This window comes from Acinonyx jubatus, chromosome B1 (genome assembly GCF_027475565.1).
Source record: "Acinonyx jubatus isolate Ajub_Pintada_27869175 chromosome B1, VMU_Ajub_asm_v1.0, whole genome shotgun sequence".
Classification (NCBI taxonomy): domain Eukaryota; kingdom Metazoa; phylum Chordata; class Mammalia; order Carnivora; family Felidae; genus Acinonyx; species Acinonyx jubatus.
The window spans coordinates 16,755,700-16,775,981 of NC_069382.1; the positions used below are offsets into that span (position 1 = coordinate 16,755,700).

Below are 20,282 nucleotides of genomic sequence, written 5' to 3' on the forward strand. Positions count from 1 at the left end.
GGAGTATTACTCGGCAATCAAAAGAATGAAATCTTGCCATTTGCAACTACGTGGATGGAACTGGAGGGTATTATGCTAAACGAAATTAGAGAAAGACAAAAATCATATGACCACTCATATGAGGACTTTAAGAGACAAAACAGACGAACATAAGGGAAGGGAACCAAAAACAATATAAAAACAGGGAGGGGGACAAAACAGAAGAGACTCATAAATACGGAGAACAAACTGAGGGTTAGTGGAGGGGGTGTGGGAAGGGGGATGGGCTAAATGGGTAAAGGGCACTAAGGAATCTACTCCTGAAATCACTGTTGCACTGTATGCTAACTAATTTGGATGGAAATTTTTAAAAATAAAAAATAAAATCTTTTTGATTTAACGATTCCTTTAACACCTCTTGTTTCCTTACAGTCCATCCTATTAAAAGGCCCTAAAAGTAATAATTCTACAGTATGCATTAAAACTACGTTTTAAAATCTCATCCACACACACCTGCTCCTCATCTGAAATAGTCACACTCAATTAAATACAGTTTGAAAGGAGTGACTTTGTACAACATTCGAACAGCTTAGACCACAGGTTAACAAGACGACAAAAGCGTGTATGGAGCAGGAGTCAATACCTCCTGCAACTCTTGACCTTGTGGATAGTTATTCATTGCGATTCAAAGTACTTTGGCTATTCTATATACCTAGCGTATGAAGACGTCAATTTTAATGAATTATCAGATGCCTCCTACAGAGACTAGGATCGAAGAGGCGGAAACTATGGTTTCCCTTAAGAAGCTACTTCACGTGGACTCAATATGGAGAACGAGTAGCCATTACGCAAGGCCCTCCACCACCTCCCCCTCTTGATCTTTACTCATGTAATGCATCGGACATCTCAACTGAATTCCTGGAGTGTGCTTTCATTTCCCCGCTTAAACGTCGAAGGCACTTAGAACCTTCATCTTTTTAAAGGAGCTACTGCCGATCTACGAGCTGGCACTCTGTACTGCCTAACGTGCTGGGCCATCTCGCCTTTTTTGGCAGAATAAAGGCCTTCTTCTCATTTTCAGGGCAGGTTACCTGTTTTGGAGTCTATGCTGAATTTTCCATGTTCGTTTCCACTTATTATTGAGTAGGTGATTTCCGCATTCGCTTCGATATCCCGACTGGCCGCATACACCTGGAGAACTTCCGTGCCGAGAAGAACGTCCTCAGACACGGTGGCGCCGTACTCACGGTATTCAAACACAGGGGGGTTGTCATTTATATCCAAGACGGACACCACAACAGTGCCGGTAGCCGTCCGCCTCCTCGGCAAACCCTGGTCTACGGCTTTCAGAGTCAGGGTGTACACGGCCCGCACTTCTCGGTCCAAGGGCTTTTCTAACTGAAGGATTCCGGAGAATTCATTAATGGAGAAGTGCCCGTCAGCAGAGTTGACCAGCGAGTAGGAGATCTTCCGATTCAGTCCTGTTGACACATGACATCACGCCAGAGTGTCTTATTTCAAGAAATTGAAATTATTTTTTGAAAAAACGCGTAGCATGTTTTAAAAGGAAAATGCGAACGCTCATTACTGAGACGCTCCTAGGACTCTGATCTTTAAGAAGCAAACATTTTCACTGACAGCTTACTAACCTAAAACAAATACAATTCCATAGTTACCTGGCTTTTTAAGACTAAATTCTACAGCATATGGTCCTGCAGTACCCAGCAGGTCTTTTAAAATGAAATCCATGATTTAGCCTCAGTGTCAAAGATTTATTTGAAAAGTGGTACTTTTGTTATTGCTTCAATTCTTCAGTATTAGTATGACTTAAGAAATTGTTTTCTCTATCGAAAGATGACAAATATGTATCCTAGACTATTATATTCTCCGTAAAAATTGTGAAAGGTTTATAAAACTACAGCAGTGTAACATTTGCTGTTCTGTCGCCACATTAAAATCTCTACGTCACTAATGGTTTATTCATAAAATAACACTTCGCTGATTAATTCAGTTGGACATGAAGACCAGTTAATACAGTCTCCGACCGTAATTTTAGGGACACCACAGATGTCTTACAATGGTACGTGCACGGGGCACAATTTTGAGACTTCAAACGTGAATAAAAAATGAATTCATTATGCTAAAGATTTCATTCCATTTTTAATGCTGAGGAATTAAAAAATACAACAGGGAGTTAATCAATATGCATAAGGTCAGTAAGTTAAAGAGACCGAATTGGGGATGAGGTTCCTAAGATCTTAAGAGCACAGTCTGAAGCCAACAGCATCAGCTGGACGGTACCTGCATCTGCGTCCGTGGCCTGGACCCTAGTCAACAGCGTCCCAGGCTCTGTGTTCTCGAACACGGTGATGGCGTACGGATCGGCTGAGAATTCAGGGGCGTTATCATTCACATCTTCTAATGTGAGCACAATACTGGCTTGACAGAATCTACCCCCTCCATCTGTGGCCTTGACGAGCAGGTTATAAACTGCCTGCTCCTCACGATCAAGGGGGGCTAATGTTTTCAGTTCACCTGAAAACAAACAAGAAAGTGGATTCACTTGAAATTTAAGGTGTGAGCTGCAAATGCACATCTATTTCTTCCCCTTTCCCTCTTACAATGACAAAATTTTGGAGCAGCAATTTTATCAATGCTATAGAGTCAATGGCTGCAGGAGCACACCGAGATCCAGGTTTCCAAACCCTGCTGGGAGCTAGCTTTTAAAAAAAAAAAAAAAAAGCTACCTATTTACCAAATTTAAAATATTTTTAAATTGACTTACAGATTCATACGTTTACAATCAGTTCTGGGGGGTGGAACTCCCAGAAAACTGTTACTTGGACTCCTGATATTAACAAAATACAAACTGTAAGAGAGAAAACAATCTAACAGTCTTAAAGATATAAAGATGAACAGAATACCATTCATCATTTAATGAATATGCTAAATTATTAATTTATGGCCACATAGTCAAGAAAACTATATACAAAACAGATAAAGCACAAAGTTTGAGATATACTTAAATTATGGAGTTGTGTGTTTTTTTTTTAAATGTTTATTCATTTTTGAGACAGAGACAGAGCATGAGCAGGGGAGGGGCAGAGAGAGGGGGAGACACAGAATCCAAAGCAGGCTCCAGGCTCTGGGCTGTCAGTCAGAGCCCAGCACGGGGCTTGAACTCACGAACTGTGAGATCATGACCTGAGCTAGAGTCGGACGCTCAACCGACTGAGCCACCCAGGCGCCCAATTATGGAGTTTTTTTTAAAGTTACTATTAAAAACTAAATTTTAAATTCTGGGTTCAAGTAGGTGATATTGTTGTCAATTTTTTTTTATCTTATCCCAAATTTTACACACTAAATTGCTGTGTAGATTTCTAATTCTAAAAGATGCCAATTTTGTAGCATCAGAGCAAATTTTCAAGGAACGGGATATAATTTCAAATTTTACATGTGACCTAAGACCACCTATATCTGATACGACTTTGCTGGAACATGGTTAATTTTGCCCCAAACCCCATCTTACCTGTGTCTGGATTTAGTTTGAACTTTTCTTCCCCTGGACCAAATAATGTGTAAGTAATTTCAGCATTGGAGCGGATATCTGCATCTGTAGCAGACACCTGCATGATCAGCTTCCCGGGAAAGGCATCTTCTGGAATCGTTTCCGAATATAAGCTCTACAAAGATTTTGAATACCACGAACATAAAACATTAAGCGTTAACATGACTGCCAAGGGGATAACAGAAAAAATAATCGTTTAACTTTGGTCACAGAAAATGTGGGAAATGACAGAATTTAAAAATCCGAGGAGCTTTTGAAACCGATTTTTCTTATAAAACATATTTAAAACAAAAAGGAGTCACGTCACAGGTAATTCCTCTGTATCAATGAAAAAGTCTGATCTGACATTTAACCTACAGAATTCTGAATACTTTGTGTCTTTAAGTTGGTTTCACGTTTAACTTAAAATCTTATGAGTGAACATAGTAGCATTCCATATATACCTGAAAATTGGTGAGTCAATGCCTGTTCCATCCTATTTTCAATACAGGAAGTTATTATTTGCAATCTTTCCTAACACAGAGCCAGGTGACTGCAGTGGAGACAGACGTGATCCTCATGTCATGGAGAAAACAAAGATTCCCCCAGGTCACCAGGGTGAGTGCAAGCGACACCATGGCCAGGACTCTTCTGTTACCCTGCCCCCGCCCTTCCCATCTGACTGAACTCAAACATAATCAACACTTCTTTCCAGTTCCATCTCATTAGAAATCCATGCTATCAACCAACACACAAGGCTAACAGGTAAGATTCTGTTGATTTTTTTTTTTCCTTAAGATGAGCTGAATTCTAGATGAACTACACTTTATGACTCATGAAACAGGATACTTTGCAACACTGATGATTTCAAATGAACTAATATCTTAATTTTATTATTCTCAAAGATGACAGCGCATCATATCCAAGTAATGTGTGAGTGTTTAAAAGAAAAACACAATAAGATGCACACATTTATTTTCTATGTGACACACAAAGACTTAACCAACCCCCCAGCCGTACACGATACTGTTGCCAAAAAGTAGAGACATGGATGGGAATGAAGTCCTCCCTCCTCTGAAGCTCCCTTCCCTGCTGACTGTGCTCTATTTCCCTGAGAACGGCTCTGTCCCTGGCCACAGCTGTGACACTGCTCATCTCCTCTGTCCCTCTTCCAGACTGTCTTCCCCGCTCTCTTCCCCAGCCTTCCCTTCATCTACCACTCTTCTTCCTTCCTCAGACTCTCCTCTTTTCTTCGGTGGACGAATCTATGTGCCTACTGACACGCACCCTCTCTGCAACCAGGCACCTGTCCGCATCATGATGCCGAGCCCTCCGTCTCCAAGCCACTCTCAGAGTCCCACAGTTCGCTTCCACAGCTCCATCATCTGTTCAGCAGCCAAACCCCCATTTGCTGTCCTGCCTCCTAAAAATCCTCGGCTCCTGCCCTCTCAGTAACACTGCCCTGGTAGGGGTCTCCTCCTCCCGCCTCTGCTTCCTCCTCCCTTCTCCCTAGGAGAGGAAATACCCACAGGTGCTCTTTGTCCCTTTTCGTGATCATCCTCTCGAATGGATTCCATTGTCCGTCATCCAAAGAAACGGCCAAGTTTGCATCCCTACCCATCTTCAATCTCACCGTCTCTAAACGTCTACAAAACCGATTCGACTGGATGTCCCGTGACCCTACACTTAATGAGTCCAATACAGACCACAACATGCTTCCTCTTAAGCCAACCCCACCCCAGGCTTCTATCTGGGTCTTTCTCCCACTTGCTTCTGTAGGAAATGGCAGTCAATCCCGACATCCCACGCCTGCCATGTTGTCACCCGCAGGCGGCACCACGGGCACCAGCTTGTGCTCTGCACCGTCTTTTGTCCCTTCGTGCCTTTGGCCGCCTCCACCCCGTGCTCTCACTCGCGCTCATCCAAGTGTACACGACACTGTCGAACGAACATGTCTTCTGTAAGGAACTCTTGGCTCACGGCAGCTCCACCTTCCAAACACAACGGGTTCCGAGGTCCTCTCTTCTCTAGGACGGAGTCCCAACTCCTCTGCCGATCTAATCACCACCTCCCAAAGGCTGACACCCCCGCCCCTCCCCGGGAGCACTCCTGCCCCGGTCCTCCCACTGCAGCCTTGGATGGGAACGGTTCCTTCTTGGTGTATGTGTTCTCATATTCAACGGGCCCCAGAGCTGCGGAGCACCCTCACAGACCTCGTGTACAACAGCCAGTGCCCCCGAAACAGGCTCAGCCCCCAATAAGGGGAATGAAATCTTCACAAAGCATTTTTAGAGTTAAACATAACTGCAACCTTGTGTGTAATTTATAGCATCTGTGAATGAGCATTTCCCAAAATAGCTCTGGAGCTGATCCAACTCTTGCCCCACTCAACACTCACCTCTGCTTAAATGCTCACCGGCTATCATACGAAACGCATCTGAATTACAGCCAGCGCCACAGGAGAGTCCGAATGAAAGGCTCAGAAAGAAATCCAAATTCGTAATACATAGAGAAAGAACCGCCTACCTTTTCACAGATGGGACTGTTGTCATTTGCATCAAGAACTTTCACTTCAACTATGGCTTTTGAGGAGAAGGTCCCATCGGTTGCTGTGATAGTCAGAAGATAATTGTCCCTTTTTTCCCTGTCCAGAGGTTTCTTCACAAACACCTTCCATTCATTCTGTATATTTTCAATAGCAAACTGTCCCAAAGGATCTCCTCCTATTAAATCAATGGAGGAAGAGGACAAATTGGCTGAAATAAGTAAAGATCTAAGTGACAGGAGACATAAATACATTTAGTGTTATGGTTTAAAAGAATTAAGGGTTTTTTTTAAAAATTACTACATTTAAATTTGGCTTATTAACTTTCCCAGTTACTCCCACCACCACCAAAACATCAAGGCATTAAAATGTGTACTGAAACACAGCATTAAGCTAAAGAAAACATAAAAGCCTACTAAACAATACGTTACCCTATATGGAAAATATAGTTGTTATACATATTTATCATTTGCTAAAGTTCAACAGAATGAGTCACACAAATCAAAAACAGTCCCGGGGTGTGCCTGGGTAGCTCAGTTGGCTAAGACTCCGACTTCGGCTCGGGTCATGATCTCACGGTTCGGGAGTTCAAGCCTCGTGCTGGGCTCTGTGCTGACAGCTCAGAGCCTGGAGCCTGCTTCAGATCCTCTCTCTTTCTGCCCCTCCCCAGCTTTCACGCTCTCACTCTCAAAAATAAACATTCAAAACAAAAACAGTCTAATGACAACTGTTAGCCCTCTTCAAGGTAGCTTAACAGATGTCATTTCTACTTATTTTAGGCTTACTTAATTAAAATCATCCCTTTAACTCCCGATCTCCCTAAAATACTATTATTTCAAAATGTATACCTCTAATCCGATTTATGTTTAACTTAAACCATTTTGCTTCAATGTTTTACCTGTTATGTAATATGTAACTTGTCTATTAATTTCTTCAGAATCGGCATCTGTGGTACTCAAGATGGCGATGACACCGCCTGGTGGGTCATCTTCGCTCACGGTCCCTTTGTATATCTCTGCCGTGAATCGTGGGGGGCTGTCGTTGACGTCGGTGACAGTAACATCCACGATGGCCGTGGAGGAGAGCTGGACCTTTTCACCATGATCTGATGCAACCACTTTAATCTGGTAATGGTCTCTCTCTTCATGGTCAAGTTCCTTGAGGGTCGTAATCCAGCCTGTCTCCATGTTAATGGCAAAAGATTCGATGACTTCCACACTTTGTGACTGATCTAGACTGTACATGACTTGGCCATTGGTTCCCGAATCCAGATCAGATGCCCTGGCCTGGATGACTCTACTCCCCCCTGGCAGGTTTTCAACAATAAAAGCCTCATACGGGTTAGACTCTAACACAGGGCTGTTATCATTTGCATCTTTCACTTGGATGCTAACATCTACAGATGCCACCACCTCGTAGTCCTCATGAGCGCACCTGGCAAGTATGGAAAACTGGTACCACTTAGTCGTTTCGTGATCAAGACTCTTTTCAAGTTTCAGTCTGCCGCTCTGTCTGTCAATCACAAAGAACTCATCCCTGTTACTTTCAGGAGTGTTCCCTTTGATTAGGCTGTAAAGAACGGTCCCACTATGTTCTGCTCGGATGAGGTCTATCTCTGTTCCAATAGGCATGTCTTCTGAAACCGTATAGGTATAAAACGGTTCCGAAAATTTTGGAAGTTGTATTTCCGGTGGAAGTATTTTAACATACACAGGAACCACAGATTCCCTTGACGGAGACCCACTATCCACAGCTCTCACAAAGAAAGTGAAGAACTCATTTTCTAAGCCAATTAAGCTTTCTTTTGTAGTAATTATGCCAGATAGTTTGTTAATTTCCAAATTCTCCTTGACACTTTCAGAATCTGCTTCAATGGCATAGGTGACATCGGCATTGGATCCCTCATCGGCATCACTTGCAAGAACTTTAATGACGGATGTCCCTTTGGGAGCACTGGACCCGATGTCCACTTCATACTTGGTTGCTCGAAACTGGGGTGCATTATCATTGTCATCTGTAAGGATGACATTAATGGTGCAGAAAGCAACTTTTCCACCGGCATCCTTAGCCATTAAACGAACTGAGATTACTTTCTCTGCTGGGGTTTCTCGATCAAGTTTCTCCAAAGTAAATATCTGTCCTCTGTCATTTGTGTAAAATCTGTCTTTGGCGAAGTCATTTACAATATGGTAAGTAATGTGACCGTAAATACCAGAATCCCCATCAGTTGCTTTGACCTCGATCACCAGCGTGTGTAAGGGAGCATTTTCAGCTAACTCCACTTCATATTCGCTCTGAAGAAAAACAGGACTGTGCAGATTGCCTCCAATTACAGTTACGTGAACCTGAGCTGAACTCCTAAAAACTCCATCAGAAACAGAAACGTTAAGACTATAAAATGGCTTCAAGGTGTGCCGGCGCACGTTTGAGAGTGTGACGATCCCTGTTTCACCGTCAATGACAAAATTCTTATGATCATTGCCAGAGAGAATGGAATAGTCCAACCTGTCTATGTCTGAGCTGTCTGCATCATATGCTTTCACACAGGTCACGAAATGCCCGTGCATGGCGTGTTCGCTGATTTTGGCTTCATAAATCTGTTGGTCAAACAGTGGCGGATTGTCATTGAGGTCCGTGACATCCACTGTCACAACCACATCACTGCTCAGGGGGGGCATGCCACCGTCCAGAGCCCTTACAAAAATCTTGTGTTGCTGGAACTGCTCGTAATCCAAAGTTCGGACTAGCGAAATGAGGCCGGTGCTGCTGTCTATGTGAAAATGATCATGACTCTTGCTATGGTTCCCAAACATATGGTATGAAATCCCCCCATTTGGTTCTGAATCAGAATCTGTCGCTCTAACTTGAACGACAGACGTGCCGATGACAGCTGCCTCGGACAGGGTTGCCGCATAAGACTGCTGACCAAACACAGGAGGGTTATCGTTGATGTCTTCCACTATGATGTCAACAAATACTTCAGCATGAGCACCGGTCACGGAGTCGGTTGCTCGTATGCTCAGTTTATAAGCCGGGTGGGACTCGAAGTCCAGAGGGGCTATGACATTTATAACTCCAGTGTTGAAGTTAACAGTAAACTGGCTGAAAGGATCTCCATCCGTGATGCTGTAGAACACTTTCAACCCTTCTGGACTGTTGGCTTGTACGTGGACAACCGGACTGTGCATCTGGATAGTCTCCGGAACCTCTGCGCTGTAGAAAGGTTTTTCAAACACAGGCATGGCTTTATTCATAACAGTGATCGGAACTATCACTTCAGCCGAAAACGCTGGGTCTCCTCCGTCTTTTGCAACCACTGTAACAAGATATTCTTTATTTAAGGTGTCAGGTTCAAACTGCTTTTTCAGTGAAATTTCACCTGAGGATCCGATCCGAAAATGCTCGTGATGCTCTTTAAGGTAGTAATGCACTTCTCCATTTCTGCCACTGTCTCTGTCAACGGCGGTAACGTAGCGAATAACGTGGCCCACCACGGTATCCACTGTAACAACAGCATAGTAAGGAAGGTTGACAAACACTGGTGCATTGTCATTTTGGTCTTCTATGCGGACCTTGACAATGACATGGGCCACTGCCGAAGGCTTGTGTTCTTGGGTCACTTCTACCACCACATCAAATGCCTCCTGCTGTTCACGATCAAATGGTATGCCAGTGGTTGACAGAACTCCTGAAGTCTGGCTTATTTTAAATCTGCGATCTGGGTTGAGGATATGGTAAAACAAAGGCTCGTTGATTGGGTTCCCAATGGCAGTAATGACAGCTAATGTTCTGGCTTCAGTGGAATTCTCTTTCACTACTGCAGAGTAGAAATCTTGGGTAAACTTCAGTTGACTTTCTTTGCTTTCTTTCACATTAATTTTTACAGAGGTAAAGCTTACAAATCTGCCATCAGAAGCTCTAACGGTTAACTCATAGCGGCTTCTTAGCTGAGTTGTGTTTTGTACAGTTATAGTACCAGTCTTGTGGTCCATAAAGAACTTCTCCCCAATGTTGCCCTCGGTGATAGAGTACATCAACTGTGAGAATGCACTTGAATCAGCATCCGTAGCATTTACCGTGATGACTTTTACTCCTCTGTATGTTGGCAATAAAAGAGATGCTTCATATAATGATTTGGAGAACACAGGAGGGCAATCGTTAATGTCTATTACACGTATAGTCACATTAGCTGCATACTCAGCAAATAAACGTGGTGTCCCCATGTCATGCACTTGTACGGTGAAGTGAAAAGTACTTGTTTCTTCATAGTCCAAACTCAGTACCGTATGAATAGCACCAGTGCTAGAGTCAATAGCAAAATATTTGTGTATAGATGGTTCAACAATGTGATACACAAGCAGAGCATTTGATTCTTTATCAGCATCAGTTGCTCGAATCACTAAGGGGACATTTTTGTCTGTTAGGACCACGCTGTTAGTTGAAGCTGATTCGCTAATGAGTCCCGTATATTCTGCCTGCATGAAGACTGGCAAGTTGTCATTTTCATCCTGTAGATGCACTAAAACACTTGTGTTAGTAGACAAACCAGCCATGTTAGTTCCTTGTATTATCAATGTGTAAATGGGCAACGTTTCAAAATCCAGGGCTTTCTGAGTGACGATGCTTCCAGAATGTGGATTAATATCAAAAGCATCAGCTACGTTTCCATCTTTTATTTCATATACCACTGACGACTGACTCTGCGCTGTAACCATTCCGACAAAACTCCCAATGCCGACAGTTTCGCTGATTTCAACAGAATATTCTTTTGATGTAAACTTAGGAGAGGCATTGTCAGCAATTGTCACAAAGACATGCACAGAAGTTATTTCACTCATTGGTGGATTCCCTTTATCGGTAGCTTTCACCATTAAGTCATATTCCACTTGGCTATTTCGATCTAATTCTTTGGCAGTTTTTATTAAGCCCAAGATGGGATCAATGGTAAAAGAATTTCCAATGTTTCCTAGGAGGAGAGGGGGTAAAAACATGTTACAGAAAAATGCAAGGACCAATACAAGTAATAGCTGGAAATACACAAACTTTTTTTTTAATCTTTAAAAGTGATTATTCTGTAATTATACAGAAATTCAGGGGTTATCAACATTTGAATAGAACTCACTTCATTTTTATCCACCTAAAATGAGGCAGACTTTTCAGAGTTTTGTAAGTTATGAAAAGCAAGAAACACAAATATTACTCTAGGTAAAGCCAGAACTCACTTGCTATCACCTGAACCAGGAATATGTTGTAGAAGGTTATCCTTTTGTAAGGCAGTTAATAATTTTCCAACGGTCCCTCAAAAACCCTTTGAACATACTTCTACTTTCAGCATTTATCACTTGCAAGTTTTCAAGACTCTTACTCATTATGAAAATGAAGACTTCAATTCACCGAGAAAATTTAACAAGGTTCAAGAGAGCTGTCCCTTATTTTAAATATCCAGGGAATTGTTGAATGAGCTTGTGCATTACCTGCCCTACTGTGTCGCTTTCGAAGATTTCTGTAATATTCCCTTCTTAATCTTTTTCAGGTCAATCTACCCTCTACGTCAGTGGTTCTCAATTGGGGGCGATCTTGTCTAGATGGACATGTAACAATGTCTAGACACGTTTTTAGTTACCACCACCTAGAGGGGGAGGGCGCTACTAACTTTCATTGGATAGAGATCCAGTATGCTGTTAAACATTCTACAATGCACAGGGCAGCCCCACAACAAAGGATTTTTTGCTCCCAAGTGTCAACAGTGCCGACAGATAACTCTAAAACAGACGGTTTTACTTGTTCGCTTTGGGCCTTTTCCAGCTATACTGTAGGTGCCTTTTGCTGCAAATGCAACTCCACAATAGTCCAGGTTTTGCATCATCAACTGAAATCTTTCTGAAGACACCGGCAGCTTACTGAAGTCTAGCAGTTTACGATCTCTTTGGATAGATTACAGCAGTGTGAGGGTCCTCAGACTGGATTCACCTACACGCACTCCGTCTCTGTTCTGTTTCACATCCATAAGTCCCGAATCCATTACCCCCTCACGGAACTGAGTTTATTTTCCCCAAATGAACTATCCCACTTCCCCAAAACAAACCTGACTTGCCACTTAACTGTTTTTTTTCAAGTTCTGTTTTCGTCTAGGTTTGCAACCGCGTGTGGCCCTTCATAGGCCAGAATCACTTAGTGTGATTTAGAAACGGGGGATTGACCAAGCACTCCTTTCTCCACATCATTACTAGTAAACACTTCCCCGACAGCCTTCATTTCCTTCCTTTAATACTTTTTCCCAAAATCCATAATATAATTTTTTCTGAGGCCAGACCGGGTCTGGTTTTCATTAAGCCTGCCCAGTTCCACGTCTCGGCCCCACGGCCATGAGGAATAGTCTACAACAGGGCAGAGGCCGGGCTCTCTTCTCTACAAGCCCCAAGTTCCAAGCTGAACCCTTGCCCATGAATGGGTGAGCCGTGAGGCCTTTGCCACGCCTCACAGACCCTAACTTCTGCCTGTCCGCATGTATGAGTCAACAATCCCAGATTCTCTCATTGTGCTTTAGTCAGTCACCCGAACTCCAGGGACCTTTCTCACCCTACCTGGGCACCACGCAGGCCTTCCAATACTGTTTGCCTGGACTAATATGGAGACTGAGAAAACCTTTGTACAGTGGTCTGCATCCCCACCCCTTGGGCTTTCCCTAAGCCTGTACTAACGAAGCAGCCAACCTACCATATTTTATATTCAATCCTCTCTTTGGCATTTCTCTTATTTTGTGTAGTGAAATCTTAAAGCTTCAAACATGCGAGGCCCAACATGGAAGAATGAATAGATTTTCTCTGCAGTGAAACAAGCTGGTGGTATTAGAACACTCTACTTGCCATACAACGCGCTCCCTGCCCTCCCAGCCTTGCTGGCTCTTCACGCCTCATCCCTGCGAGAACATTCTCATCTCAGGATGACTGTATTTGGTGGATTCTTTCTAGAACAGTCTTCCCCAGCTATTATCATTGCTTCTCCATCCATCCATCCATCCATCCAAGTTTTACCCAAATGCCCTTCTGCTTAGAGAATGTGGTGAAGCCTTCCTTTACCTCCCTAATCAGAATGGCTGTTTTATTCTCTTATCCTGTTTTTTCTTTATAACACATATTGTAACCTTCTTATCCGTTCTTCCACTAGAATGTAAGCCCAATTTAAGCATGGCTTGTTTTATACATTCTTTTATCACCTGTGCCTAAAAAGAATGCCTGACACACAGAGACATATCCTATGTCCTATGTAAATATTTGATGAATGACACAACTTCTATGCACGGATGGAAAGATAAATTAAATACCAAATGGGTAGACCAGAAGCCTGAAAAATATTAATACATTCATCAAAGCACTATATTTATATTTTTACTTGGTTCTGTTTTTCTGCAGTTTACTTCTATCACTACCAACAACCACGTGTTGGATTAAGCACTACATTCTGAAGTATATTTTGACAAAAGCAACACATACTAAATGGAAATTTCTGATAAAAATTTTTATCAGTATATAGGGGCACCTGGGTGGCTCAGTTGGTAGAGCATCCAGCTTTGGCTCAGGTCATGATCTCATGGTTAGGGAGTTCGAGTCCCACGTCAGGCTCTGTGCTGACAGCTCAGAGCCTGGAGCCTGCTTCGGATTCTGTGTCTCCCTCTCTCTCTGTTCCTCCCCCACTCACGCTTTCTCAAAAATAAACATTAAAAAAAATTTTTTTTAATCAGTATATAAAATTCAGAAACATTACTACCAGAAGTATCTTAATAGGAAGGTTAAACAGGAACCCAGCTAGCCAGTTAACAGGGGGTTTCCGACATACATATACAGTATGGAAGGAATCATCAGATTTGCAGATGGGAAAGCAACATACTTATGTGGAAAAACACTGCTGGGCAGCTGAGTGGCTTAAACATGCCCGTCTGATCCACTGATGGGTACAATTCATCAAATGCTGAAATACACGCATGTTATTTGTCAAGAAATTAATAGGGCAGTGGTGGAACTCTTTACTAGGTTGGGGGCTTAAGTCATTCGCTTTAGCTGGAGATATTGGTGATTTCCGTGTAGCCCTAGATTGTTGTGTTTGAAGTAGGCAATTATCTGGACAAACATGTGAATTTGGGCACATTAGCTATGACTGTATTACACACATATACCCCAAAAGAAAATGTCAGAGAGCTATGCACAGAAATCTTTCTTCCTATGGTGGACATGCTGTGGACCCTCAGTAAAGCACTGACTGCCCAACAGGATGGCAGCCTCAAGTGTGAAATGTACAGTTGCAATTGCACTTCTATTTAACCTAAGTTTGAGGAAGAAAATCAATTCTAGTCAATAAGGATATTTACAGAGTATCTTCTATTTCCAGGCATCATGACAGTTTGGAAGTTACAATAATCTACTTTAAAAAAAGAAAGAAACACACACACACCACACGGTCCAGAATAGGGCGCTGATGTCTCTGAACACGTTAAGTCAGTTGTTACTGAAAATATCCTTTAATTAATTCCTTTTTCCCTGAAGACTCCTAATGAGACCAAACTTTTTGCTCAATGAATTGCTGCTAATTAAACATGCAGTGTTACAGCCTGAATTTGTAACTAGTTTTCTGAACTTTATCAAATGTAACCTGACAAATGAGAAGGTGAATATGAGTAACTGAAATGAAAGGTGTTATGACCACTTTACATTTCCACCTATCCCAACAGATTCACACACACACTCTTCTGCATTTTAACAGTAGCTGCTGCCTACAATTTTTGAGCACACTTTTTATATTACCCAATCTATAAAAATTATCTTCTAAGAAGTTCAAATGCTACACTGAAATAGGCCCTTGGTATTATCTACTGTTTGAGTGGAGATACAGTTCATTCTTGGAATACCAAATTACTAATCCCATCAGTCATCGCAAGCATTTAAAGAATGCACATGCCTTTAGTGAGGCACCAAGAATCGTACTTTAACCACCCAGTTGTTGAAAATTATGTGAAAGCTAAGGGGAAAGTTGAACATTTTCTCCTACACAAACCCAGGCGGTTTCTCTGTGAGAAAATTATTTTATTGAAGTGCGCAGGCATGCACAAAGGGAATGCACTGTTTTTTTAACAACGAAATTTCTGACCCCGTGGAAAAACCTTCATCTTTGTTCAAGGCACTCACTACATTTTTAACCTTGAACTACGAGCAGCACATAAGATCTTATTTGTAAGTAATGGACTATATTTGGTTATTTTCAGGGAAACAAATGAAGCTTTGAAAATACTAAGTAAAAATAGTTTAACCACATAAAACACATTTTTTTAACAATTATTCTCCATGTACCCAGCTTTTGATTATAGGACCTATAGTTAATTCATACCTCTACACCAATACCAATGTCTAGGAAATGCACAATTTCTAAATATGCAGAGGAACAGACTTATAAAAGAGTGAGAAGAATGAAAGAGACTATATTCTTTGTACTAACAATGACCTTGAGAAACATGGAAAAAATGGAAGCTGCCTTCTTGATACTTAATCACTTACTCATTGTATTTGGCAGAAGGAGGGAACGTTCCAAAGCAAGATGAATTCTGACAGTACAAAACATATGCCCTAAAGCAGATCCCTGTGTCAATCAGGGGCTTTCCTTTGCCATGAACATACATTTGTGGAGCAGTGATAGCCTCTACCTATCAAGTTCCTAGCGCGGCACCCATGGAATGAATAAATGAAAGACCGAATAGCATCATAAAAGAGAACAGAGAACAAAATATTTCACTTTGGTACAACTATTTCTGGGTGATCCTCCTTGTGTCCACCAGCAAGACCCTGGATCTCTTGCCTTGCCACACCTAGAAGAAAGGTCCACGCCGACAGTTCAGGTGGCCTTCCTTGCCCAATTCCAGCAGGCTCCTTGGGCTTTTCAACGTTTCCAGTCCAAATCGCCACCCTGGGCCCTATTGCAACAACCTAATTCCATGAAGGAAACTCAACTGTAAAAGGTGGATGACAGGGGCAGAAAAACTAACCCTGGAAGGGGTAAGCAGAGGCAGGACACCAGCACTCTTGTCATGGAATTTCCTGCTCTGCCCAAGAGAAAATACTCCCTGGCTAAAAGTTAAATTACTAAGGCCAGTGGTTTCCTAACAATGTTTCAGAGTTAACAAGTCTTATGGAGGAAAATGTCGTATGGTTACAACATTGTGGAAATAAGGAACTGGACCGGTTTTCTTCACTGCAAGACTTCTCAGAGCCTTGAATCATGCTAAGAATGTGAATCTCTTTACTGGAATGTAGGAGTCTCATGAGTCTCACCTTGCTTTCTAAAGAGGCTTCTTTCTCCTAATACGTAAAATGGTAGCTGAAGATCAATTTAAGCCATTTTTACAGTGACACACAGAAATGTTTCTACATGTGAAATTTTAGAAAAGAAATGTACTTTTTAAATTAACATACTGAGGGCTCCAAAATTACCTGATTCGATCGAGTACAGCACTTCAGCGTTCTTCCCTTTGTCCTTGTCCAGAGCTGTAACCTGCAACACTACTGAGCCAATAGCTGCAGATTCATAAACCCTCCCTTCATAGGAGGAACTTGTGAACCAGGGGGCATGGTCATTGGTGTCACTGACATTGACAATAATCCGTGCAAAGTTGCGCTTCACAGGAACATCTTGATCCCGTACCTGAAAGATTCAATACATTATCATTCCTGTGTGTGTGTGTGGGGGGGGGGGGGGGGGGGGGGGGGGGGGGGGTGGTTCCCCTATATGGGATTAAAAATCACTCTTAAACACAGGAGACCTTTCAGAAACCAAATACTGGCCAAAGGATGAGCAGAAAGCCGTACCATGACGGTAAGAACATGTTGGTGGATGGCTTCATGATCAAGTGTTTCAGAAGTATAGAGAGAGCCTGTCGCAGGATCAAGACGGAATTTCTTGAGACTCAATGGATCAATGCTGCTCTGCAGTGTATAGATGAGCTTGTTTTTTTCATCCTTATCCACAGCACTGATTTGTAGAATTTCTGTTTCTGGCACTGTGTCTTCAGGAATAACAACTTCATATTTTGATGTAGAAAATTGAGGACGATGGTCATTTGTATCTATTACTTTGATGAATACCTATAATGACCAAAAAGACCCATTATAATATCCCTAATTATAATATTTATAGAATCAAGGGGAAAAATCAGGTGCACAATGGGGAAAAAAACGGATTTAGCAAAATGAAATATAAAATTGGGAAATAAAAACAAAAACCTACAATAAAAAAAAATATCCTTAAAATTTTTCATTGCTTCTTACCTGTATGAGCAAGATAATGAACACCTCTCTAAATTCTTGAAAGTAACTTTGGAGGGCATATGGAACACCTTTCACACACTTCTTTCTGACTGAATACTTAATTTCTCTTAGGTCACCACTAGAGAGATATTTCTAGAGTACTCATGGAAGAGCAACCAAGAATTTACTTGAGCAGGATTTACAGAAGGCTAATTTCTTGTATCAGATTTGAATCTGCAACCACCACACTAATGAGGAGAGTACGATACTGGATGATTACTGTGTTGATCTATTTATTTTTTAGATGATTCCTAGTATTTAAATTTCTCATTCTAATCTTTAGGACTCCAAATTGCTATTGATAAATTAGAAATGTGCTTTAAAATCTTCATTACATTTTTGTGACCATAAAACTTACATATAAATAGGAAACACATTCATTTCCTAAAAAAAATTTAAGGACACTGAAAAGATACACTCTCTTAAATATGTCAGCACAGGGGCACCTAGGTGGTCCAGTCTGTTATATATCTGACTCTTGACTTCAGCTTGGGTCATGATCTCATGGTCATGGGATCGAGCCCTGTGGGCTCTGCCGTGGGCATGGGACCTGCTTGGGATTCTCTCTCCCTCTTTCTCTGCCCCTGCCCCACTTATACTCTCGCACTCTTTCTCTTAAAAAAAAAAAAAAAAAAAAAAAAGTCATCCTAGAATAAAAACCTTAGAGGGAAAAAAAGCCAATATTAAAAAAACTTAGTCCTAAGCTGAATTAAAAATATTTTTTTTTACTTTAACAGTAAGAGGATTACTTTTCAGATTGAAAAGATGTGTGTGGATAAGGCATAGTGCAAATCAGTACCAATTATAATAAGATGGTTTAGTTACGATCAAGAAATCTGAGCTTCATTAGCCTGTATAAAGAGGTTCACTAGTCCAAATGGCACAGTAGGACAAAGTCCCGGGAACGCAGAGGTTTTTATTAAGCACACTGGTGCAGGCATGTGAACTAGAGGTCTTTCCATGGAAACTACACCAGTGCTCTCATAAAACCCTACAACATCACTGATGGACTTGTAACATTAAATTTTATATACTTAAGATATGCATTTGCTAAACCACAGAAAGATTTTATGTGAAAGTTATGTAAACATTGAAAATTACAGACCATTTTTCAAAGGTCAGTGATGATCCAGAAGAGATGGTTATAATTTCTCTAAGTTAAACCATTATATATTCATTTCCACTATAAATTTATGTTATTATTTTTCTAACGAAGTTAGTGTTGGGCAGAGGTACTTTACTTCTGCTCTAAAGTCAATTAATCACAACTAAATAGAACAGCTAAAGTAACAACCTTTGTTTTAAAATTTTTTTTAATGTTTATTTACTTTTGAGAGAAAAACAGAGACAGAGTACAAGGGGGGCGGGGCAGAGAGAGAGAGAGAGAGACAGAATCTGAAGCAGGTTCCAGGCTCCAAGCTGTCGGCACAGAGCCTGACGCAGGGCTTGAACCCAGGAACTGTGAGATCATGACCTGAGCTGGAGTCGGACGCTTAACCAACTGAGCCACCCAGGTGCCCCAGTAACAACCATTTTTGATACAGCAACTCCACTGAAACACGGCCGCAGGGCCCTTATACACTCGGCACTCACCTACACAACACTGGGGGGCAAATATATGTGCAACAGCCTCTGCCCTGGGTAGCTTTCAACCTCCGCATGAAATGTCTTACGCATATGAAGCCACATATTATCAGGTAAGTTATCAAGTAACTTTTTAGGAGTCCAGAGATGGTGTGGGACATTTGAAAGCTTTTAAGGAGGAGGTAAGCCTTGGCTTGCGTAGATGATCAGTGTATACTGGGATTGGGGGGGAACGCCTTGGTCAGACGTAAAGGCAAGTAGTAGCATCACACATCCTAGCTTCTGGAGACTGGAGAGAAGGACATCGAACTAAGAGATGGTAAAGGAGAAGGGAGAAGGGAGGATCCAGTATGCAGAGCCTTGAGAACAAAAACTCCCGTGTGCTTTGAACTATTTGTTTGGAGGAAATTCACCTTTACCTCCTCTTCTCAACCGGCAGACCATTCTAGCAGAGCAAGATGAATCGCAGGGATGGAGAATGGGGACAGGGAGGTGACTCAGGTGTCAGGTGGGGAAAAGAGTCCAAACCAGTGCTGATACGCAATAACGACTGCTCTGTGGGCGCACAAGGGCAACTGGTTCCAAGGGCTTCAAGCACAAGCACCCGGTGTGCTACCTCACTCACCCCTCAGAAGTGCCTATGAGGACAAAATCACGATGCCCAGTTTCCAGGTAAGAAAAGGGAAACACAAAGGGTTTTAGCCACTTGCTAATGGATAGGGTTAAGAGATTCAACCAAATGACCTGAGCATAATGTTGACCGATGCTTGAAAGAAACCGTAAGAAAACATGAAAGCAAAGCTGTTTTGAAGAAAAGAAAAAGCCTTAACTGGATTTCCTAAGTTACCTCGATACACCAGATAAAGCAAAGTGACTTGAATCAATACCCATCAGCATCCTAAGCAGAAAATGGCAGGACAGGAAAACATGGAGCAGTGCTGTTTCCAGAAGGTACTGGGGGTTACACTGTGACCCGCCCCCCACCACCACCCACCTCTGCTAATGATGCACTCACTATGGCTTAACCCCACATCTCCAAATCTCCCCCAAATCCCCAAATCTCCGATTTGCCCTTGGCTATTGACCTCAATGCAGCAAAACTCACCCTGTTGGTTCCGGACTTTTACCTACAAACCTGAATCTACTGGGCTGTGTTTCTGGTACCTTATCAACCTGGTTCTGATCTCGGTGATGCTCTTCAGATGGTATCTGCTGCTGTGTTCTCACTCACACTCCTATCTCCCTGTCATCTGCCCCACATGGAAATGTAAACCTAATT

The 20,282-nt window shown here is 42.1% G+C and overlaps 1 protein-coding gene across 6 annotated transcripts in view; it reads right to left on the bottom strand.

Moving 5' to 3' along the window:
• Nucleotides 1–20,282, bottom strand: part of FAT1 (FAT atypical cadherin 1) — a 132,699-nt gene that overhangs the window by 21,669 nt on the left and 90,748 nt on the right. For all 6 annotated transcript variants that reach the window (XR_008295854.1, XM_053216327.1, XM_053216325.1 and 3 more), the window contains 7 exons: nucleotides 16,922–17,197; nucleotides 16,547–16,757; nucleotides 6,970–11,037; nucleotides 6,053–6,249; nucleotides 3,509–3,662; nucleotides 2,281–2,514; nucleotides 1,071–1,460 (listed from right to left, as the gene is read on the bottom strand). Coding sequence is in view for 5 of the 6 variants with exons in the window: in XM_053216327.1 (XP_053072302.1) it covers nucleotides 1,071–1,460; nucleotides 2,281–2,514; nucleotides 3,509–3,662; nucleotides 6,053–6,249; nucleotides 6,970–11,037; nucleotides 16,547–16,757; nucleotides 16,922–17,197 (5,530 nt within the window). In the remaining variant the exon portion in view is untranslated. The remainder of the gene's footprint in view (nucleotides 1–1,070; nucleotides 1,461–2,280; nucleotides 2,515–3,508; nucleotides 3,663–6,052; nucleotides 6,250–6,969; nucleotides 11,038–16,546; nucleotides 16,758–16,921; nucleotides 17,198–20,282) is intronic.